This window comes from Phyllostomus discolor, chromosome 4 (assembly GCF_004126475.2).
Source record: "Phyllostomus discolor isolate MPI-MPIP mPhyDis1 chromosome 4, mPhyDis1.pri.v3, whole genome shotgun sequence".
Taxonomy (NCBI): Eukaryota; Metazoa; Chordata; class Mammalia; order Chiroptera; family Phyllostomidae; genus Phyllostomus; species Phyllostomus discolor.
This window is the reverse complement of record NC_040906.2, coordinates 180578263-180603371: the sequence shown is the minus strand read 5'-3', so window position 1 is coordinate 180603371 and position 25109 is coordinate 180578263. Positions and strand designations below refer to the sequence as shown.

Genomic DNA, 25109 nt, shown 5'->3' with positions numbered 1-25109 from the left:
TTTTCTAGAGTAATCGAGGCTTGTAAAAGAGGCATTGTAGTTTAAAGGGATAGAGTTTCATGGCAATCCAATGTTTAACATGATGAATTGAAAATACTTTTATGTCTCCTATGAAACTGTGGTGTTTGCAGTTAGAGGATTCTGGATCACATGTTGGTAGTTTTATTCTTTTCATTATTCCAAATACATATATTCAAGCCCTTAGGGTCTTAAACTAACTTATTTTTTTAAATTTAGTATTGCACACACATTTTTAGTTAAGCAATAAACATCTGTCATCTGCCATTTATTAATATTAATTATAAATGGTCAGTGGCTCACAGGATCCAAGTGTAGCAGCTGAGATTTTTCTAAATTTGACCTCCTTCGAGTTTATATAAAAAGTGTTCAGAGTAATTCTCCTAAGCTCCTGGCCAATTTAAGGATGGCTTGCAACCTAGTCTTTTAGATTTTGTATTTAGCAATCAAAAAGGAAGATACAAATGACAGGAACAGTGAAAAAAGCATTAAGTGGGACAGATAACAAGAAAGGATGTTCGTTAAAATTATATGTGCCATGCATTAAACATTACTACAAGTTAAAGGTTATATGTACACTGTAATTGTTATGAAATGCTACAAAATTGCATATCTTTTTTCCATAGAGTTGCTGCTATAGATGACAAATGGGGAAGTGACATTTCCATAAATTAATATGTGTGAATATGCATTTGAGGAGAAAAGAAACAAACAAAGGCCGGCATGTCAATGTATCTATAGAGAGCTAGTGTTCACAGAGCCGTATTTCTCATCGCCCTGAACATCCTACAGCCACAGCATGACATATACTGTGACATCTGACATAACTTCTGAATGATGCCTTGGGGGCACATTGAACATTTCTCCCTTCTGAGATTCAAACAATTTCCCTAAGAAAAAGCACTGTGCTTTACTCTAGTAAAGGGTGTATAGGAAGAGTAAGTTCAGGTTTTATCTGAGTCTAATTAAAAAACATAAAAGAGGTTGTATAAACTACCTTCTTTCATGGTTTTATATAGAGTATTCTAGCACAGGGGTATTGGTTGGTTGGGCCTTACTTCAATACAAGCACTTCTATATTGTTAATTATTTGAAATTGTGGTAAAATGCACATAAAACATACCACCTTAATCATATTTAGGTGCCCACAGCAGTGGAATCAAGTACATTCCCGTCATTGTGCAACTATCACCACCATCCATGTTCACAAGTCTTTTTGTCTTCAAAACTGAAACTCTGTACCCATTAAAGAATAATGCCTCACTCCTCCCTCCCCCCAGCCCCTGGCAACCACCATTCTATTGTTTGATGCTAATGAATTTGATGACTCTGGGTGTCTCACGTAAGTGGATCGTGCAGTGTTTGTCTTTTTGTGGCAGGCTTTTCTCACCGAGCATCATATTTTTAAGATTTTTCCATGTTGTAACATGTGACACAGTTTTTTTTCCTGTTTTAAAGCTGAATAATATTCCATTGTGGAGATTATATATACACACACATATATCACATATATTATATATATATACACATATATATCACATTTCATCTGAATAAACTAATGTTATCAATGGATACTTGGATTGTTTCCTCCTTTTGGCTACTGTTAATGATGCTGCTATGCACATGGGTATACAAATATCTCTTTGACACCCTGCTTTCAATTATTTTGGGTATATAACTAGATGTGGAATTGGTGGATCATGTCATAATTCTATTTTTAATGTTTTGCAGAACCACCATGCTGTTTTCCACAGTGGCTCTATCATTCTACATTCCCGCCAACAGCGCACAGAGGTTCCAATTTCTCCACATCCTCCCCACCAAAGTGCACTTCTATTTTTATCTATTTTATATATTGAGCTCTGCATACGATTTCAATAAGCAGAGGGGTCTGTTACTAAAACCCATTTTACAATGACTTTTCTCATCCAATCTTCTCATCTTGTAAGCATCTGTAGATAGCCCAGTACTGTACTACCAGGAGCAAAGCAAGACTGCTCAGTAAAAAAGCTGCTCTTCTCCCTATAAGAAACCTCTTGCCTGTCTCTTCATTACCTCTTCTTTTTTGGTCCCCTCTTTTGCTGTCCCTTCCCAGACTGCATTTCCAGGTAGAACTCTTTTAGCCTAATGCTCAAATCTGCCTTGTGGAATGCCTGGCCCTATGTTACATCAGAATGAGAACAAACTCACCAAGAAAGACCTATCTCATTGAAGGGAGATGATCTCTTTTCCACTGTAACATCGAAACAGATGGCTCCTTTGGCCATTTAAAAATAGGGCTGGAACAAGGTGATTCAAAAAGAGGAGAAAGCAAGTAAAGTTAGTATGGCAATATGTTGTTAAATACCTGTATAGCTCCACACATTGAATTAGTAACATCAACATAGTTGTTAATGGAAAGCAAGTAAACAATATTACAGGAAGTATTGTGTCCATCAAGCAGCATGATAACTGCAATGCACTAGGACTGAGATAAGGTCACTTGGGCAAAGTCATCTGATCTCTTTAGGTGTTAGTGTTATTTCTTGTTAAAAAAAAGGGGGGACAGGTGAACTTTGCTTCGCTAAGATACCTTTTGACTCTCTCATTTTGATTTTTCTCATGTTGTTATTACTATACAAGAGAAATAAGGTTAGTCTTAACATGTATCTCCTCTCAATTTACATTGGTAGAGGCAGGAGTGAGTTTATGAATGATACAGGGCAAGATAGCTTCAGTATATGAATCATTGTATGTCCACACAAATAACTACACTTACACCAGTGTGCCTGGCACTATGTCTAGCACACAACTACTACAAATGTTTGTTGATGAACTCCCATGCATTTAAGAGTACAGTATTTAACAAGTTTTTTAAAAATCAGCAACCCTGAAGGAAAGACTATAGGAAAAAACACTGTAAATATAACAGTCAAATAAATAACAGAGTATGAGAAAAATTTGCTATACTCATGACAAAAGATTAATATACCTACCTGAGTTCCTACAACTGACTCAGAAATTACTTAATAGAAAAATAGGCAATGTATATAAATAGCTACCTTATAGAAATCCAAAGAACTAACAAACACAGGATTAGCCTTACTAGTAAGCAGCAAAGTGCCAATAATAAAACAATAAGATGCTATTGTTAATGCATCAAATTAGCAAGAGTTTGAAAAACTGGTAACATCCAGTTTTGGCAAGTATATAAGAAAACAGGCATTTCTGATATGCCACAAATGTGAACTGTTAAAATCTTTTTGGAAAGTAATTTGGCAGAATACATTAATATTTAAAATGTGCACATCCTTTTATTTATCCATCCAATGTTTGGGACTCCATTTATTTTATGTATCATCATCATTGGATGCTTGCCATGTGCTAGACACAAGCCTAAGAGTTTTATAAATACCTCACTACATAATGCTTTACAATAACTGTGAGGTAGTTTCTATTCTCGTCCCCATTTTACAGATGAGGAAAACACAGGGTATAAGAAGACTAAATAATTGGCTTAAAGTTAGAGAACTGGTTAAAAGCACAACTGAGATTTGAACACAGGTATGTGGGTCCAGAGCCTACATTCTAAATACTATGAGGTATGAACTCTTTTACCTCTGGTTGAAAGTGAGTGCATCCATTTACTAACATTATAGAGATTTGTTATTACAGTAGTAAGAGCAAAATCAGGAAAAAAATTTACTATCCATGTATGCCATTATGGTATATTGTATGTTTGCCACTATGGTGGTATCTACACATACCACAACATGTATACCATTATTGATATTAAAAACAATGCTTTTGTAAAAAAACTAAACAAACAAATGAACAGCTAATCCAGAGTTGAACTGAGATAGTTCTGTCTCTCAGACTATTTCGGTACTTTTTTACTTCACTAAGCTGATGTCGTGAGTAGTAAACATTGTATTTTGAAAATTTTAAACACAAAAAGGAACAATGAGTCTATGAGCAGACACTTCTCTGAAAACGGAGAGAACCTGCAGGCATGGCAGGAAAGCACGACTAGACAAGATAGAAGTAGGAATCTCACTGAGGACGTAAAACGGAAGGAAACCAGAGGGCTGAGGGAGAGGAACGACACAGAGACGCTCCTGCGCATTTCAGAGCCAAATTTGACAAACTGAGTAAGTGTGAATCCATCCTAGTTCTGCCAATAAAGTACTTTTGTAGACGGTCTTCGTTATTGAAACAACCAAATTTGAAATAAAACCAAATTCTTCATGATGTCGGTGTTGCATGGAAAGCAGATACGTATCACATCAGATGTTTACAGTGTGTGTTTATTATCTGAGAGATATTTCACTATCACATGTCTGTGCTCCATAAAAAATAACTGGCCAATTAGCATTCTACTAATCACATTATGGAAAACTAGGTTATTATTTCTGTCAATTGGGGTAATAAGGTTGCAATTAATTAGACATGAACTGCTGGTCCTAAGTCTGTGTAGATTGCTGTGTCTGTCTGACTTTGGGAATTAGCAATTATTCATTTTTCCCAAGTGTGAATTTAATATGCTGATGTTTTCTTGCCAAAAATATGATATTTTATAGAACATAAATAAAAAATAAGTGGTGCTGTGCTTCTAAACTTCTAGATTTTATACAATGCAAAAGTAAAAGGAATTATCTAAAATGCATATGTCTTGCATTGAGATATGAAATGTAATTGGACTCTGTTCAGAAACTCCTTCCTAAATTTGATTCTTTGCAAAAATAGGAAAAGTAGGCTTTTCCAGCAGAAACAACAAATAAACAAAACAACCCTTTACAAGGCAAATTTCTCAATTATGGCAGCCTGAGCTCACAGGGGCTAGAGTTATGACCGCGTAGTGTATAAACAGTATAAACATAAGAGTTCAGTAATTAGGTTTGAGTTAATTTTAAAGTTTCAGTGGCCTGGTGCGTAATCAAGCAAAAGGTCATTACCCACACTGGTACATTTCACACAGAACACTCAGCAGCTAGAAGTGGAAACGGACATGTCTTTACTTAAGCTTGCACAAATCAATCCCAGAAACCACTCCTCTGAGCAGTGGGTTCTTTCTCTATTCATTTCAGAGCCAGTTTACTCACATAAAACTGTTCCTAGCAAACCAGAGAAATCAGAAAGAAAACAGCTTATAATGTTATTAGCATTATGCTGGACATGCCTTTCTCGTGTAAAATAGATGGAGAAACATTTTGGTTACTCCTCCTCACTTAAATTTTTCCCTTAAATAATATTGGGCAAGATTACCTTACAGAGGAGGATTAGTTTCTAAATTTCGAAAATTTTGAACTCTGTGGAAGGAGGTCATTCGCCACTGTTGTTTTTTCCGCCCAGTCCCCTTGTTTCCACACAGAATTGTCACTCACTGTGACCCACATGTTCCTTGGCTTCAACCATGGCCTGGGACTCCGGCAGACCAGTCACAGCACTCCAGTGCCCCTGCCTCAGTGATTCATTCGGGGTGGACATCGGATCCCTGTAGGGTCCATCTGAGTCCATTCACGAGAGGCGATGAGTGAAAACTCAGCGGGAGAACTATCAGTTCGGACTGAGAGCCACGCGGATCTAGATCTAGGGCTGCCCAGCACTGGCTCTCCCTTGAGTGGAGAAAGGCTCTGCATGGCAGGGGAGAACCCGGCCAATCCGCAGTGAGAACAGAGGCAGGATGGGTGGGAACAGTGAGAAAGGGCCACATGATATTGTTTAAGGGCTTGGAGCAATCTGTGCCTGAAGACGATAAGTTTCCTTTTGCTTCAGGTAATTTGGAATCTGCCATTTTCAGTTTAAATGACTGATGAATACAGAGGCAGGTTAACAGTGAGCTTGGTGAAAAAAAGGATTATCAAAGGGGGATAAATACTGTTATATTCTTTTTCTGTTCAAACAGTAATGGCATATATTTGAAAATAATGTATTTGGAGAAATGAAAAGACAGAAAGAAAAATGATAAAAAAGCATTTCCAATTTAGGACATGGAAAGTAGGACACTTTAAACAAAAGTTAAAAAGAGTGGGATTACTCATCATTCCACATTCTCTTCCTATCTCAAGTGCTGTTTCTTCCTTTGTAAAAACACATGCAATGATTATTTCTATTATACTTTACAATTTGTAAAGGGCAGAACTGGAAGAAAAAATAAAAGGCCAGGCCAAGGTACCTTCATACACTTAACAAATATTTATTAAAGCACCCGTTATGTGCTAGACACTCTTAGGTTTCTAGGATATAAAATGAACAAAACAAACAAAGAAGTCCCTGCCATTATGAATCTTCTATTTGAGCTGTTGGCATCATGGTTTATGTCAGTCCACAAGGTAATGGGCATTGGTGATCAGCTCACTTATAATAAATACCTGTGTGGACAGTTTTCAGCTTTGCAATTTGCTCCATCAGTAACTGACGTCTTCATTAGAGTTTGCTAGCACATTTACGAAGACATTTGTTTATGCTGGCAAAAATAAAATATCTCTGCATACTTTTAGTTTTGGTCTCAAGGTGAACATATGTATTTCTTTCTGTGACCACCATGCTGATGTGCTAATGTGTGTTTTCAAGATGGTTAAGTAGGGTTAAACATACAGCTTGTGGCTGTGGAACAGAGCTGACTTAAGGGGCCCTTTGGAGAAATGACCCTGAGACCTTGGCTTCATGTGCAGCCTTTTCTAGCCAGCTGAGATCCCTGCCAATTAGGAGGGTTCCCTAGAGAGAGACTGGGAGAGCATCAGCATAAATTTAAATTTTGGACCCCCAAGTATAGTTTCCAAAAGGGCCTTCTTGTCCTTTGCTAATTACAAAGTAAACATTTCTCCTGCAAAAAGACACTTCCTCCTTTCATGCTCCTGTTCTCTTTCCCACCTCCCTAACACAGTCACTCCTTGAAACTGCTGGTGTTGCTGAAACCTCTTTGGCAGAGAAGAAACCCCACATTTGAAGGCACAAAAGAATTATTCTTTCCATAGATCATTATCTTGTTCTCCTTTTATCTACTCTAGCAACTTCTTCATAGCAGCGTTACAGACTAACTTTGTAGATTGTTCGAGCCTGGCTAAAGGGTTGGATGCCTTGTCCTTTGGCCTCCCAAGAGGTGTGACCAAACAAATACAACCAGGTTCCAATTACATTCTGTGATATCATTGGAACAGAGACATTCCTAAGCTTGTTTACCTTTAAACTGTGTCACTTTCAGCATCACGAATGGGAATGCACCACTCAAATGGTTTAATTCTTATACATTGTTGTCAAAGAAGACCCCAAATAGAAAGAGGTGTATTTTTTACTGATGGACAAATCCAAACATAAAGTTTCTAGCACAGTGTCTGGCACCAGTAGGCTATCATTATTAATGTGGGCAGAATGGTTGTATATGGCAAATTCTTCAAAACCTCTTTAATCCACTATGTTTCTGTTCTTTTCTATATGCATTTCTCTTCCCATTAAATCTTCAATTCAGTCCCTTTTGCCTTCTGTTTATTGTTTACATATCACACATACACATCCTTAACTTTTGCAAATGACCTTACCTTCTCTCATTATAGGTATATCGTTTTATTTTTTAATATTTGTTTACTTACTACTTTTTTATTCAGTTTATTGTGGTGACATTGATTAATAAAATTATGTAGGTTTCTTTTAAAAAAAAGATTTTATTTATTTTTAGAGAGAAGGAAAAGGAGGGAGAAAAAGAGGGAGAGAAACATCCATGCGTGGTTGCTTCTTGTGCACCCCCTGCTGGGGACCTGGCCTACAACCCAGGCATGTGCCCTGGCTGGGAATTGAATCTGCAACTCTTTGGTTCATGGGTTGGCACTGAATCCACTGAGACACACCAGCCAGGGCAAAAAATTATATAGGTTTCATGTGTATAACTCCATAATACATCACCTGTATATTGTATTGTATCACTACCCCAAGTTTCTTCCACCACCACTCTATACCCCTCCCCCACGTACTCTTCAAGAGAAACTGCTTTTCCTCTCCCTCTTCAAACCTTGTAGAATCCTACCCACCTTGACAATGATAGAAACAGCACAGTTTCCTTAGTCCTCAGACAGCCAACCGCATGAAGGAGCCCAGATGGAATTGCAAGGGGATCTCCGCTTAAATTGCTCATTCACATTTATTGTTATTGTTGTTTTAAGCCTGTGTGTTTTGGGGTCATTTGTTATGCAGTGAAAGCTAACTGAACAACTTCACTTTCATGCACAGGATCTAAACAATGGCAAAATCATTGTTTGCTTAAGGGCTGAACAACGCTCGGTATACTACAACTATCACTTTATTTATTAACCTGACCCATGCATGCTATGGGTCAAACATTAGATATTTATAAACATCACAAAAACCTGAGAAAATACAGGCATTTATGAGGATAATTTATCATATGATGGTTTTAGAATAGGGATGCTGAGGTACACATCAACAGCAGAGAAACCTAAATTTTATCACCATTGCAAGGAAAGGACCACAGTGGTAACACAGGTATTTTCCACCATGAATTTTGACCACCATGAATAATGTCCTCAAGATCTTAGAAAGACTACAAAAATAGCATAATATAAATTTGGTATCAGTTATAGAGAACTGATGGTTGAGTTATAAAAAATGGCACCTAGGATGAAATAAAAGGCTTCTTATTTTATTCTGAGCTTTTTCTTTAAGATTGAGACATTTAAAAACATACAACAGGGTTGTAACATAGGGGATGCATACATTTTATTAGGGAATATCTCTCTGAGCGCTGAAAGTTTTGTTTACTGCAATGGACTACCTTTCTTGGAGATTTTAACATAGCTGAGTATTTTTGTGTGACACTGAAATGTTTTAAATTAAAATATTATTTTTAATAAACAACTATTATTTTTATATTGATTGGAGAAAAAATTTTCCCCTGTGTTCCACCATCTTGTCCTTGTTACCAAAGCTTCATACCATGTGCAGATTTTCTTTTGTTGGAGGCACTGGTCCTTCTCAGTATCTGAACTAACAGCACATTTGGGTAGGAACTGACTAGATAACCAAGAAGAGATACCCACGAAGACAGATTGTTGAGTTTATATGAGGATTTCTTCTCCTTGGCATTAGCAGATAATTTTTATTGTGTGGGGCTGTCCTGTGCAACATAGGATATTCAGCAGCATCCCTCGTCTTCACCCATTAGATGTCTATAGCATTCCCTTCACCCAAGTTGTGATCATCAGAAATAGCCCCTGGGGAGCAAAATCATGCTGGTTAAGAACCACAGTCTCTTTGTGGGGTCTATAGGGCTTTCTATGTCCACCATCGCATCAACTGCAAACAATGCCAGTTTTACTTACTCCTTTTCCATTTGGATGCCTTTTATTTCATATTCTTGTCTGATTGCTGTGGCTAGAACTTCCCATAGTATGTTGAATAAAAGTGGTGAAAGTGGACACCCTTGTCTTGTTCCTGATCTTAGGGGGAAAGCTTTTAAATTTTGCCCATTGAGTATGATGTTAGCTGCAGGTTTTTCATATCTGGCCTTTATAGTGTTGAGGTATCCTCCCTCTACTCTCACTTTGCTGAGTGTTTTTATCATAAATGGGTGCTATACTTTATCAAATGCTTTTTCAGTGTCTATTGGTATGATCATGTGATTTTTGTTTTTCCTTTTGTTTATGTGATGTATTATGTTTATTGATTTCCAAATATTGTACCATCCTTGCATCCCTGGAATGAATCCCACTTGATCATGGTGTATGATCTTTTTAATGTATTGCTGGATATGGTTTGCCAATATTTTGTTGACCATTTTAGCATCTATGTTCATCAACAATATTGGCCTATAGTTTTCTGCCTTTGTTGTATAAAAAGCTTCTGCACAGCTAAAGAAAACATTAGCAAATGAAAAGGGAACCAACTATATGGGAAAATACATTTGCCAATGATACCTTGGACATGGGTTTGATCTCCAAAATATATAAAGAACTCACACAACTTCACACCAGGAAGACAAATAATCCAATTAAAAAATGGGCAAAAGACCTGAACAGACACTTCTCCAAGGAGGACATACAGAGGGCCCAGAGAAATATGAAAGGATGCTCAGCAACACCAGCCATTAGAGAGATGCAAATTAAAACCACAATGAGATACCACTTCACACCAGTCAGAATGACCATCAACAAGTGCTGGCGAGGATGTGGAAAAAAGTGCACTGTTGGTGGGATTGCAGACTGGTGCAGCCACTGTGGAAAACAGTATGGAATTTCCTCAAAAAACTAAAAATGGAATTGCCTTTTGACTGGCAGTTTCACTGCTAGGATTATACCCTAAGAATCCTGAAATACCAATTCAAAAGAACCTATGCACCCCCAATGTTCATAGCAACATTATTTACAATTGCCAAGTGCTGGAAACAGCCTAAGTGCACATCAGTAAATGAGTGGATCAAAAATGGTGGTACATTTACACAATGGAATACGATGCAACATAAAGAAAGGACTCCTACCCTTTGTGACAGCATGGATGGAACTGAAGGGTATTATGCTAAGTGAAATAAGCCAGTGGGTGAAAAACAAATACCATATGATCTTACCTTTAACAGGAACCTAATCAACAAAACAAACAAGTGAGCTGAAGTGAACCAGAGACATGGAAATAAAGAACAATCTGACAGTGACCAGAGGGAAGGCAGGAGGGAGATGACAGGGGGAAGAACGGGGAGGGTCAAATCAAGGAATGTGTATAAAGGACCCATGGACAAGGACATGGGGTAGGAGGGTAAGGATTGAATGTGGGGGAAGGGACAGGACAGGGGAGAACAATGGGGGGAAATGGGTACAATTGTTATTGAACAACAATAAAATAATTAAAAATAAAAAAAGAACCACAGTCTTTATGCCATTATTATCTTAGCTCTGTACTTTTTGAAATTTTCTCTGACCTATGTCAAAGGGCTAGTCCACTGCTTGGGTACAGGGGAGGAGCAGAAAGCTCGCACCCTCCAAAGCTTAAACAGAACGAGTGCCTGCAGGCCAGCTGGTCCTCCTCCATGAAGTGAAGGTGGGGAGAGGACATCATCCACGTACTCTAAGCCAGTTGGCATCCTACAATTTTGAGTTAATGAATCCATCTATTTGGATTTTGAGTGCTGTTCTGAGAATACTGGCTAAATATCTTGTTTTGAATTTGAATGAATATTTAATATAAATTCTTCTTGTAGAAAACTCAACTATTCATCACTGGAATAGTTGTCATAAAGATTTTAAGAAGTAAACTAACAAATGGGAGGATATGTAGGAATGAAACAGACTCATTTTTTATTTGCTTGATTTTTAAAAATTTTTTTTTGCTGTAGTTTAAAATATAGTACTCATGATATGCCCTGGCTGGTGTGGTTCAATGGATTGAGTGCCGGCCTGGAAACCAAACAGTGGCTTGTTCGACTCCCAGTCAGGGCATGTGCCTGGGTTGCAGGTCAAGTCCCCAGTAAGGAGCCGGCAAGGGGCAACCACACACAGATGTTTCTCTTCCTCTCTTTCTCCATCCCTTCCCTTCTCTAAAACAAATAAGTAAAATCTTTAAAAAATAAAATAAAATATAGTGCTCATGATAAACATGATGCATATTTATAATAGTGGTATTTGAAGATGTGATTAATAGCCATTTATAAATTAACATATAACATGTTTCTTTTGTGTAAAACTTACTAGACTTTCACAACTTTACTAATTTGGGGAAGGCACATAAAGCAACCTGTAATGTGTCCAAATAACGCAATAATTCCCACACTGTTTCTTCCCTGGAAATGTCCCTGGACATTTTATTTATTTATGTTTTAATGGATTCCTGTTCTCTTTCCCCTGTTCTCTTTCCCTGGCGGGAGGGATGCTGTTTCTTGCTGGCGCCAAGAAAGTAGACCCGACACCATTTCTTCTGTGACTACTCTTCCCCTCCCTTTCTACGCTAAGATCATGCACTGCATGTAATACATTAATATGTTTTTCATGCAACAAATTTCTTTCTTTCTTTCTTCCTTTCTTTGCGAATTGCCTGAAAACCCAATATCTATAGGAAATTTTCTTCAGTTAAAATATACAAATGAATAAGGAACATGTTTGGTGATCTTCCTTCCTTTGTGCCCCCCAACCCCTGCATACCCACAAAAATCACCCTTTTGCATCAAATGCAGGCACATGTATGTTTCATTGTCCTGCTTCACTTCCCCTTAGCGAAGAGGGTTACACCGAGTAAATCAAAAGAGTCAATAAACACAAGTTTACAACCATTGACAGTGCATTTTCTCTTGTTTACTTCTATTTCAATATAATGTTTAATGCACATGTGACAGTAGTCTGTATATTAACCTTTATAATCTCTTCAAATGTTATATATCTTTGACCTTTTAGACATACAATTCAATTGAAACAGGCTAAAGCTAGAAATTATTGTAATGGGGGTAACCAATTAAAGCTAGTAATTATTGGAGACATTCAAATTGATTAAAAGGTAGCATGTCAGGTAAAGGGAAATAATCTTAAATGGTATGAAGAGTATATCAGATAAAATTTCAGATTTGGGACTGAAGAAGTTGCATTTTTCTTTGCAGATTTATTTATTGTAACTAGTCCAAGCATGAGAAGAATGTTAGTAAAGAAAATGTGTATATGTGTAAGATTAACAATTTTCTAATATATATTGTATATATATATATATATGCATCTCACAACTAGAATAATCCACCCTGTTATGAAAACCTAGTTCCTTCTATTCAGCCTCTTTGTGTACATTTTGAAAAGTCATTTCTGGATCTTATCATTCTTCCCTGGAGACCTTGCCTTTGGCAATTACAACACAGCAGAAAAAATCCTGAACACATGCTCTACACCTTTTCCAAATATGACTTATCTACCTCTGTCTATTGTTAACCTTTTAAGCAAGAATGATAGGTGTAAGTTTAAATTCAAGATTTTGAGGCTAAATTTTATTTTAAAACACCTTATCCTTTAGTTTACTCTGCAGAAATACTCCAGCCATGAATCTAAAAAACCTTATTTTATGAACCTATAAGCATTTAAGAACAACTCAGTAATAGCAGTGCTAGTGGTAGGAGAAATCATGTCTTTATCACTTTATTGTATTTGTCCTTAACATTTTATTACATATTTATATTTATATTTATATTATATTTATATAGTCCAGCAGAAGTAAGGTTTGCTTGAGTGCGGTTGGTAGGGTATGTGAATGTCTCACACGAGATGGACAGCAATTTGAACATTTCATCTAAAATGTCATATGGTGTGCTTGAGTATGATATTGTTATGTTACAGAATTACATGCTTATGATTTTGTAATAAATTCATATTAAATTTTGTAATTAAAAGGGGTGTTACTTTGCTGGAACTGTATATATATCAGAGTATCTCAGAGTCTAAATAAAGTATTCTGAGTAATATTATTTTGATGTAATATAGTGGCCTGTCTAGAGGTTATAAATACTTTTCCACTTGGTTTCTCCATGTTCAAAGTTACCATTAAAAGAAGCTAAGAAAACTGTTAGGTTTGAGAGGCAAAGAATGAAAGTGGTTTCCTTTGTAACTTAAATTTTTAGGCTACTTGAGAAAATTTTTTGACAAATAAAAGATGAATGAAGATTAATAAAAAAGTGGAACTGAATCTGGTATTTAATTATAAATGTAATTTATATTTCCTACTTGATTATGTATTATCAAACTTGAAAAAGAATAAAACATACATTTTTAAGGCTGTATAGTATTCCTTTGTAAACATAAAATGTCACCATATCCTATCAGAGAGGAGGAAAAACTTTTAAGCCAAGCTTATGTCATAGGTTACTATTTTTAAACTTCTTGTTATATTATTTGTCTTATCCATTCTTAGTTTTTGAAAACTTATATTTTCAATGTTAATATTTAAATCATATGCTAGCAAAATAGAAGATCACATTCTCAAGTAAAAAAAGTGATTAGTATCATAATTTAGTTTTTTATTGGATAATGTTTTCTTTACTTGTATTTGAAAAGACAAGTGTACTGAATACTGATTAATAAGGTAGAATCTTTATAGAAGTAATAATATGAGTGAACTATAAGTCCCTAAATTTAAAGAAAATATAGTAAACATAAGTAAATGTACAACTATTGGAACTTACAAGCATAGTGAAGAAATATTTGATTTCTAAATCCAACTTTTAAAATCTAAGATGTTTTAAATTAATTGGTAACAAATGCCAGAAAGACCTTTTTCACTAGCCAACTTTCATTCCTTAAGCTTAATTTTAATCAAAACCTCTTACAAATTCACAAAAGCTTGACGTTCTCTTTAAGATAATCCATGTCTTCAAGAATCTTCTCGCATTAACTACTTGACTGCTAGTAACAAGAATGAGCTTTATGCATCCTGATGATGGCCAGTTCACTCGGCGCAGTGAGACACTGCGCGGAATACCGGCGACTCCAGTTCCTCCTTAACGAGCAACGTTCAGGTTCACACAGCGACCCCCTCTGCATCCCTGTTGAACTCATTCACACACATATAGTCTCCCTTACTCCATGACACTGTGAAAATCTGTCTGAACACCTCAAACCTCCATAGGACTCTGACAGAAATTGTACCCTATTCAGTTGTGAAGCTCTAGGGCTAAGTACTAAGTGTGGCCATAAAGTGAATGAATGAATGAATGATTGAATGAATGAATGAAATAAGCAAAGGAAGTCCAACTATACTGGCAGCCAAACTCCTTTAGGTTAAAATTAATTGAGATAATTTGTTGACTGTGTACAGTTATATAAACCTATATAACATATTTGTAGGCAGTGGTGCTGAAGACAGTGAGAAAGATGAAAAAATTAAACTTTAAAGGTCAACAACTTCTAGATGGAAACTTAATCACCTTAAAGCATCATATTAAATGGTACATTTTTCCTTGGCAATCATAAGACTTCAGAACAAGACCCGGCCCAGAGTTATTCAATACTAACCTAATAAATTCTATAATCTGGTATACAAAGTTAGTGTAATATGAAAAAAATGGAGGATAACATGTCATTGATGCTTATATTATATTGATAAAATATGGCTTGGTTCTTTATCTCAAAAGTCAGTATTGAAAACATACCTATTTAAATATTTAAAAAATCCTGTGTAACCTTTAAAATATGTTTAGCTACATAAAGCTTACACCCTAATTGCACTGTCTTCGTTCGTAGGCAATGAAGAAAGGAATGAGTTTATTTTCTAGTGTCTCTTCACCATGGTCTTGCACTGCATGGTATTAGACCTTGTGTTCATGAGGCTACCCAAATGTTTTCTAGGTACTAGGAAGGTGGAGCAGAGAAAAAATCATGCACCTGGCCCCCCAAATAAGCCTAAATTCCCATGATGCAACCTTTTTCACCCAGATTCAATTAGTGCACTTTTACAGTAGTTTGAAGTTCTGACAGTAGGCTCCCTTTTTAAAAATTGCACATCTATGTCTGTGATTCACAGCCAACATATTATTTGGTTGCTATGCATTTTATGGTTTAGACATGAGTGACAACACTGAATGTGTCCTAAGAAATAAAGTAAAAACTGCATCAAGTTATGAAGATTCAAATAAGGACATTTTTTTTTAGTACGATTGTACCTCGTTCTCCCTTCTGACACTTCTTCCTTGGCACTGTACACTTTCTGGTCTCGCTGGTTGGGGGACACAGGTTGCCCTTTGCTGACGGTTGCTGTGTTATTTCTCGGACCCTTGTTTCAGTCCCTCTTTTGAAACCACATGTTTTTCCTTTCTTCGTGCATGGACTCCAAGGACTCCACTCGCTGGCTTCACAGTGCACTGAAACAGAGCAGCAGACACAGACTCAGCTGGCTCACAGGTACGTTCCAGACCATTATGCAAACCAAACGGCTTACTTCCCTCAATACGTGCCTGAGTGTTCTGAGCAGAAACCCTGCAGAACCAAGTAGGGCACGATGACTTAATACGAATGTAAAGGGAAAGGCAGGAATAGAATGTTTACAGGTGTTTAGTACTCATACTCTCAGGTAAATTTATTCTTACATTAGGTTAACTTTTCAGTTTAGATTTGATTAACCAGCAACTAATATAATTGCTCACAGTTGACCGATGTTTTACAGTTTCTAAACACTGAACATAACATGATGGAATAGTCATTGATTCTGACCAGAACTTGATAGAATAGTCATTATTATGGGCTAGAGAGCTGACTCTCAAACTGTAGCACACAACAGAATCCCCAGGAGGGCTTGCTAAAACACAGAACCCCAGGTCCTACCCACAGTGTTTCTGATTCAGTTGTCTAGGATTGGGCCTGAGAATCTGTATTACTAACAATGTATGCAATACTGATTGGCAGGTACTGAGAACACGCTTTGATAACTTCATTACAGAATGGTAAAACAAAAAAAAAATAAATCAGTTCCTTAGCCTTCAATTCACTATCTCTTCTACTTCATTGATCTTGGGTACTTAAATATTATCATTTTTAATTGGTATGGTTCAAACATGGCAACATTTATTTTGAGTGAATTCTGGGTCAATTTCAGCTGTTAGACCGATGCTAGAATTAACTTGACCAAGTGATTCCTAAGATCAACTGATGTACTTTCTCTAAAGCTTCTTTTGTAGAGTTGGTCCTTTCCTTTATGCGTTAATCTCTTCAATCAGGGCTTTTCAAGGTCAGATTTTTGTACTTCTAATAAGAAAAAATATCTGTAAAGTGCTATTCTTATATTTATGTCCACAGACTTCCTAATATTCAACAACTGTAACAGTTTGTAATAGTAACTCTTTCAGATGATAAAACAAGTTTCTCTCCACAAAAACAAGTTTCTAGTAAATTTTCTTACTGCATTCTGATTTACAGAATTCTTACTTCTGGGAAGAATTCTATATTTTATACATCCTCAAGAGATAGAACAGAAATGCTTTAGAAATTTAAATCCATTTGGCACACATTTTTTCACATGCTTTTTCAGTCACTCTCAGGTATCTGAACATGACACAGAGTTAAATGGAAATGATTAGATAAGTGAATTTAAGCTTCTATGAACTCAAATGAACTTTATTGAACCACTTTCAAAATAGTCTTCATGCTCTGTTACAGTAATGTTAGAGCAACAAAGTCATGTAATGATATTATAATCTCTTGCCAGTTAAGGAATTATCTTCCATCCCAATATTAATCATTAAAAAGCAGTGGATCTTCAGCACAACAAATAAAAAGACCTCCTTATTAGCTATCACTTTGTCTAGTATTCATTTAATGCCAGAACTAAGAGGACTAAATGAGGAAAAAAGTATATGATGTGGAAACGAAGAGCAACTTTGTTGCTTTCTACAATAACAAAGGTACTCTAGGCAAATGTATACTTAGACTTCAGAAAAATGTTGTAAAAATTACATCTAGCTACCTATGAGTCCTTAGTCAGAGGATAAATGGTTCTAACAATGGAATTCTAATAATAATATTCTAATAATAGATAATATCTAATAATGGATAATTCTATTGATAAAGGAGGACAAATATCAAAACTAAAGAGTTCAGATAGTAAAAAGCTCTAATAAGGTGGTGTATGAAATAGCTCTGAGAGAAGGAAAATTTCTCCTGGAGAAATACTGTGGAAGGAATCTATAGTATTACTGTCCAAAAATATTTCTGAGAAAAATGGAAAACATGTAAGGACAATAACAAGGGTAGCAGGTTGTTCAGGTCATTAAATGAACCACGTAGAACCAGGACACTATTCAGTTCAGAGGTAATTAAGAAAAAACAGGACTACTCCACTTCCGCATTTATTCTATCTTCTCTGTGAAGATAAGTCTTAGTCCAGGAAATTAACTATTCACTAAGAAAGCAAGTGCCTCCCAAGTATAACTAGTTGCTGGTCCCAGGACGTGGCCACGCTGTGGTGGATCATCAGTCAGGAACGCGGTAGGAGGGATTACTGAACTGGGAGGAAAGCTGAACTGGATGTTCCACCAGTACTTACAACACCATTATAACATTATTACTTGTTTGCTTTCATTCTTGTTGGCTAACTACACGGTTCCGCAGAGAACACAGCAAGGGCAAGTTCCTTACTACTCACTCTTGGAGCTGAATATCTTCCCTCTTTGACTATTTAACAACGCCAACTTTCCAAGAGAAGCAATAAGGATGAGAGAATGGAATGACAGTTCAGAAAGGAAGCAAATATCTGGAGTACAAAGCAGCAGAAATATGTTCCCCTATAAAATTGAGGGCAGCGGATATTTGTGCTTGACGTGACCTGCAAACCATGGCAATGGATATGTTTGTGAGACTTTTATCCCAGCTCTCTATCAGGGTGGTGATATCTATGTTTATGGCCTTTCCTATCCATTGAAAATCTGGGTAAGAAACAAGCCATACACTGAGATTTTAGCAAAGAGAGGGAGAAACACATTCTTCAACCTGTTGGGTGAGCACTGGAGAGTTAGAGTTAAGGTACTAATTATAGCACTGACAATAACTCACTTGCATCCTTGAGGTCATCATTTTAGCTCTCCGAGTCCTAGTTTTCATATTTGTTAAAGGAATAGGCTTTAATGGTCCTTTGTGATAATTAAACAAGTCATCATTTCTGATGGAATTGTGGGGCAAGCCCATGGGCATGGCCTGCACAGGACAGGTGAGACACTGCATGGTGGGAGACACTTCACAGGAAGTGAGCAACAAGAGCCAGTCCTGAACCAAAGCTGCTGATTTGCATTACCAGTGTGTCCCAGGTCAACGAGCCAGGTTTACTAAAGGGGTTTTACATTGTTAACCCCTACTCTAAAATATGTAAATTCTTTAATTTTATTGTGTTAAGAAATAGTCTTTGTGGTAGGATAAATTTCCAGTAAGCTTTAAAGGCTCATCCAATAGTTCTAATTGTTAAATGCGCTCTCTGATAAGAAAGCATTGACAAATTTAAAATAAATATCCTTTCCAGGACTAAACGCTATGCTTCCAACAACTAAGAAAAATCTAAATAGGCACCCTTTTTTCTGGGTAGAGAAATACCACACGCTCTCTGCAAGTCATAATGAACTTCTGTACTTCGATATTCCACAGAACTGTTTCCTGTTATTTCCCCAGTTTAAAACTTATTACTTCTAATCAACACCCAGTACTCGCAAAAAGACAAAGTTGTAACTTTGACCTTATTTTAAGGTGTTTTTTTCTGTGTTTTTATTGACTAAATTTAAAAAAAAGACAGAGCCAAAATAAGTCACGAACTGTTCAGGACTGTTGTTTTTCTAGATGCTCTGAAATTATCTTTAACATATCATTTATTTCATTCTGCCAAAACCTTTGTTTAGAAATAAATGTTCTGTGTGGATCTGAAATGGTTAAACCACCACTTCAGAGTTATTACGCCAGCACTCTAGGTTCTAATGGATCTGTCTGTGGGGACCCCAGGAGAGTCCTGGAGACTATCTTGTACTGAATCAGGAGGACATTTGTGTGCATATGCCAACATCAGCGCAGCATCAAAGGTTCTTGTAGCTCTAGCCCAGGGGATTTTGAGATTTAGTATGCTGTTTTCCCATTTGGTTTAGCATCTGCTCCCCAAGTGTTCGTCAAACTTGTAGCTGTAGTAGCTGCACAGCATTTAAAAGAAGGAAAATATAGCCTGACAGTGATCTGTTATTTAGACAAACAACTTGTCTGAGGGACCTCCCCTCCAGGAAACTCAGCCTGCAATTAATCAGACCCTGGGACTGCCTCCTTCGTCAGTGTGAGTAAGTCCAAAATCTCCCCTTGTTTCCCAATATCTGCGTAGCAGGTCATTTCTGCAAAGCAGTGGGAAAGGAAAGAGTAAGAGTTTTAACTGTATCAGCTCCAGTTCTCTAGGTATTTGATCTGCCTACTGGGCATGTTTTTGCTCTCCTTGGAAAATAACTTTGGTCACTGAATGAGGTTAGACCTAGGTGTTTTGTGAAATTTTTGCTCTAAGGTGGAAATTGAGTTGAAGACCAAATATATGTATGGTCAAATATATATAGAGAGTGTATATATAGTGTGTATATATATTAATATATATATATTACTATAAGTAAAACTTCATTAAAGAAAGATACAAAACAAATCTATACTGATAAGAATAGTTGAAATAATTATTAGTAGTCCCTAAGAAACAATGGAGCTCCCACAGGGTGCTAACTGTGCTCTAATACATGCTGGGTAAAGTTATGAAAACATTGCTGAGATGTGAGGATGGAGAGAGCCTCTTAGGAATCGGTCCCTCAGTTTCTTGTGAAATACCACGTTGGGAAGCACTTCCACGGAGACTGAATTATCACCGGAGGTGTTCCTCATCCTTTGTAAACCTTAAAGCTCCTCCTCACCAATACTGACGCACTCCATGGTGTGGTTGTTGGCTTCCAACCCTTCTGGGCAATTGTCAAGGCACTTTCCAAGGTGTAAGTAAAATCCACTTTTACACTTTGTGCAGAAATTTTTGTTGAAACAGGTATCACAGTCAGCTTTGCATTCTGAAAGAGAAAAAGAAGTGAGAAACAATTTTTCATTATTTTCACTCAGCTATTATCGGGCCAGTTCTGTATACTTACAACACTGGCACCTATGACTTCTGTGTCAAACAACCATTCAGGCTTCAAAATGATCTTGCCAAACTAAACTAAGGATCCCCCCTCAGTCATTTAGTTGACATATATCAGTCATTGATTTTAGAATTGTTGTACTGTTTGCCTTATGAAAAAAAATTTGGCAGTAAGTCTACTACCAAGAATGTTTATAACCAAATATCTACTTATATTCAGTAATAGTGAAAATGTTTCAGCATTTGCCTATTTCAGAAGGTAAAGTCCAAGCAGCGTTTACCTAATTACCAGGTAAATATTATTATTTACTTAGCATTGAATACCACAAATATTCTAGAGGCATTTCAAATCTGGAAAGTCCCCAAGGATGAGATAAAAACATAATTTTGTGTAGGCACTTACTTGTACACTTATTTATATCTGGATATCGAGTTCCGTAATATCCACCTGGGCATGAAGAGAGACACACTCCAATCTGCTTCATGCCAATTCTTTCCAGAACAAAGAATAGTCTGGGCTTACATGACAAACATCCATTGTAATCTGAACATGTTGCACAGCCTCCTTGGCAGCCTTGACTGACGTTAGGATGCACTGGGGGGCACATGTAGAAAGACAACAACGAAGGTTAAATTGTTAACACAGAAGGCCAAGGACATTCTCCGGGTAGGGTCTACATTTTTTTTTTCATTAATTTTCAATTTGGTGGTAATGGGAGAATGAGTTGTGATTTTCCCCCTCTTTTTTGTGATTTGATATTTCCATTTAATATATACATACCTTGTTTCTGATTTGAAAGGTCTTAAAATTTGAGCATGTGAAGTATAATATATTGCCTCACACTGTTTATCATTATGTATATCCCAATTGAACTAGCACTCTGGCAGATCAGAGATACTAATTTTGTGCTCATTCATTGAAATCAATGCACATTAGTTTTGCTTTTCATTCGTGGTGCATGATAAGCCGTCTCTCATTTCTTCAAGCACGGATGACAACATGGACTGGGGCTTAACTGAAGGACACTGTGTTTTAGGATATCTTTTTTCAACTATGGTCTGTTAGAGTACACAGTTTTACTCTCGATCCAATGCTAATTGATTCTAAAACTATGTAGCTATTCGATTCTCACCTGCCAATGCTTTCCTGAAATATTTCTCCTCACATTAAACTCACATGAGTTTAATTTTTATCAGTTCAAACTGATACCTGGTGAAAATTTGATGTTTATGGAAATACTGTTATTTAAATGGAAATACTGTTACTTCCACGTGGATCATACGTGAGTATTTAAAAGAACTTACGTTCGACACTATTACCCATTGGCAGAGAAGTCCTGTAGGGTTTGTGTCCTTATTGTCCATTTACACCCGTGAAATGTGTATTGGTGAGGACATGACACTAAGACTACATGTACACACATTCCTGAGAATTCCAAGGTTTTCAAGAGTCATTTAGTTGTGTGATAAGACTATCCATTAGCAAGTCGTAACTATTATAAACCAACACTTGGAAGACTCATGTTTACTTGACATCTTCACAACTTTAGACCTTTCTACAACTACCTGGTCATTGACACTTATGTGTGAGCTGTTGGAAAACTGCTGGTAACTAGGACAAATCTCATGGAGCTGGTATTCAGAATGATTTAGTCCACTAACATATTCTCTATTTCAGTACAATATTAGTAACTTTATTGCCCTTTCTGGAGTCCAGGAGGGAAAAATCCTGACCCTTATGAGAAGCAAAGGTTGATACATTAGTGTATAAATGCATCCCAGTATATTTCTGACTTTTTGTGTCAGTGGTGGGAGGGACAGGCTCTGAAGGACCTTGCCATCATTAGTCTGTTTCACAGTGATTTCTGATACTAAGTTCTTTTACCACAAACACAAATCCCCCCAGGTTTACTTGGAAGGGGTACCCATAAGCCCAATGAGCCTCACCACAGGGTGCACATGTTAGCTACAGAGAGGTCACTCAGTTGACCAGCACCCTCTGCTTGGAAGAAACCATCCCCGAATCAGCCACAGGAACCACAAGCAGCTCATTCTCATTCCAAGACGTTTTGTAAATAAACTGAGGAAATGTGTGGGGGAAGGGAAGTCTGCTTTTCCTGCACATGCTCCTCTGTGGGGTGGGGCAGACATATAAAGTGGCACAGGAGGTTTAGACATTATAGGACCAGGGGGACTCGTAAGTGAAGACTGCTTTCCAAGTAACAGGGTAATTTTTCATGCCAGTAACTCAGCATTGGAGACTTACAGAAAATGTGTATGTATTTTAAGCGGGAAAAGACCTTGAACTGGAAAGGAGGGAAGGGAGCTCCATGTGTTCTGAATCTAACTGACCCATTTTAAGAAACTAGAGGTGTAGATTAAAAACAAAAACAACTCGTGAAACTGTTTTATAAAACTCTATGGAAAAGTGGACTTCAATTTGAAAGAAAATCATTCCAAACCCAGGGCACTGAGTGACTCTGGGTTTACACGAGGATGGATCGGCTCCGTCCATACCAATCTGTCCCTGTCTCTGAAATGCAGCTGCTCAGAGGAAGCAAAATATACTTTTGAGCACCTTGAAATGTTTGTCAATGATGACATAACTTTAGATAAATCCGCTATGAAAATAAACATGATTCACATGTTCAGAGGCTCAAAAACCAATGATGTACATTAAAATAAATTTCACTTTAACAATTGAGTTTTGATGTTTGGAAACTTTTCCAGGAAATTACTGTATGGATCCCATGATTGGTAACAATTTGCACCAAAATTATGAGGGTGCCCAATTCCTTCTTTAAAACTTTTACTGATGAAACACAGCACAGTCCACTCATCCAGTGTGCTATGATCATTCTTTTTGCTTGCTTTTTGAAAATATGTTTCCTTTCTAGACACAAATGTTTAACAGAATAACTTTTTGCATAGTTGTCCCAACTGGCAAAGAAACTCTTGTTTGTCTGTTTTTTCTTAATCAGGGAATATTGAGTATGACCAGGTACATATCTGATGGCAAACTTTACTCCTTCAGGAAGGTTTAACTATTATGTTGTGGGAAGTAAGAAGAATGGAGACTATGAAGTTCATATTCTAAGGTTCTAGATTTTTTTACAGTTGAGTGTCATAATGATCACTTTCTTGAAAGCTGTATAATGATCACTCAAATTATACAGTCAGTATTACACAACTAGACACACATTTCCCAAACTTCATCTTAAGGCAAGAGTTTTTACTTTTTATATGGAAACCACAGAAAACTTTGGTTTGAATTGACTGTAACAACCCTTTCAACCTTCAAATCTTATGATTCTAAGATAGAAAATAGAATTCCACTTTGTCATGCTTCTTCTTTGTTTCATTCTAATAATATACCATTTTGTATTTTTGAATCACTTTTTCAAACGATGTTGCACTATTATTCATATAATCGATGGAGGTGTTGGTGGTGGGGAGGTTTCACAGACTACCTACTATTTGTACTTAACTTTAGGCAATGAGCTGAAGTTATCAGGATGGAAGTGGCCATGATGGGGTTTGGGGAAGGAACACCACAATGACCACATCAAGAAGGGGACTGGCACGCGTTCAGTGCAACTGATGCTTAAGTAGTGGTTAACGGGAGCATGAGGAACATCAAGGAGATCAGAAGCACAGGGTAGATCTAGATTATGAAACCCTTTGTGGGCCAAGGACATAATCTGTAGATATGGGGAATTTAAATCTGGTGAGTAATATGATCACATTTGTATTGGAAAGGTGATTTTCCTTGACGGCATGGCAGGCCTGGAAACCAGGAGACTAATGTGATTGAGTAAAAGGCTGGTAATACCTTAAAATATATCTGGAGCAATGTGATGGGTGAGAAAAGGATGCATGTTCCAAAAATATTTAGGAGGTGAAATCAATTAAATATGCTGATCAACAGAATGTGGACTGAATAAGAAAGAAGATTTGAGAAGGTGTGTTTTGAGTTCCAACTACTGAATAGGAAAAAGAGGATGGCTAGGGGACTGAAAACCTTCTGTTGGAGTTTTGGAGCAACATATGCAGAACAAAAAGTCTGAAAATATAAACATGGCTTGGGATAACCGATTTTTCAGATTTTACACGTTTTCCAGAAAGCAATGTCCAATAGATAGAGCTTTGTAGTGGGATGGTTGCTTGAGGTGTACGTGTTAGTCTCTGGTGGTAGGTACTTAATCAGAGAACTTGAGAGGGGAGGTGCTGAAGAATGTCAGAAAAGGAAACAGAACCTCAAATAAGGTACATTTAGTACGAGAAAAAGATATATGATCCACTGATTTAAATATTGCTTTGTATTTCAGTACCACTTTTGCTTTCAAAGAAAGCTAAATGAACTGTTGTAACCGTTGTTAGTAACGGTAGGAGCTACAACAATTATCTATTTTGAAACCCCAAACTAGGACTCAAAGAAATGCTGTCAAGTACCAGACAAGTAGTAACTTAAGATCAAAAGTTAGAACCTAGATCTTTGATATTTCATATCGATCCCTGTATATGTAAGTAAA

The 25109-nt window shown here is 36.9% G+C and overlaps 1 protein-coding gene across 1 annotated transcript in view; it reads right to left on the bottom strand.

The window, feature by feature from the left end:
• Nucleotides 1–25109, bottom strand: part of RSPO3 (R-spondin 3) — a 76822-nt gene that overhangs the window by 25411 nt on the left and 26302 nt on the right. The window contains exons 2-4 of the mRNA XM_028510296.2: nt 20981–21172; nt 20363–20509; nt 15623–15820 (exon numbers count right to left, since the gene is read on the bottom strand). Of these exons, the coding sequence (XP_028366097.1) occupies nt 15623–15820; nt 20363–20509; nt 20981–21172 (537 nt within the window). The remainder of the gene's footprint in view (nt 1–15622; nt 15821–20362; nt 20510–20980; nt 21173–25109) is intronic.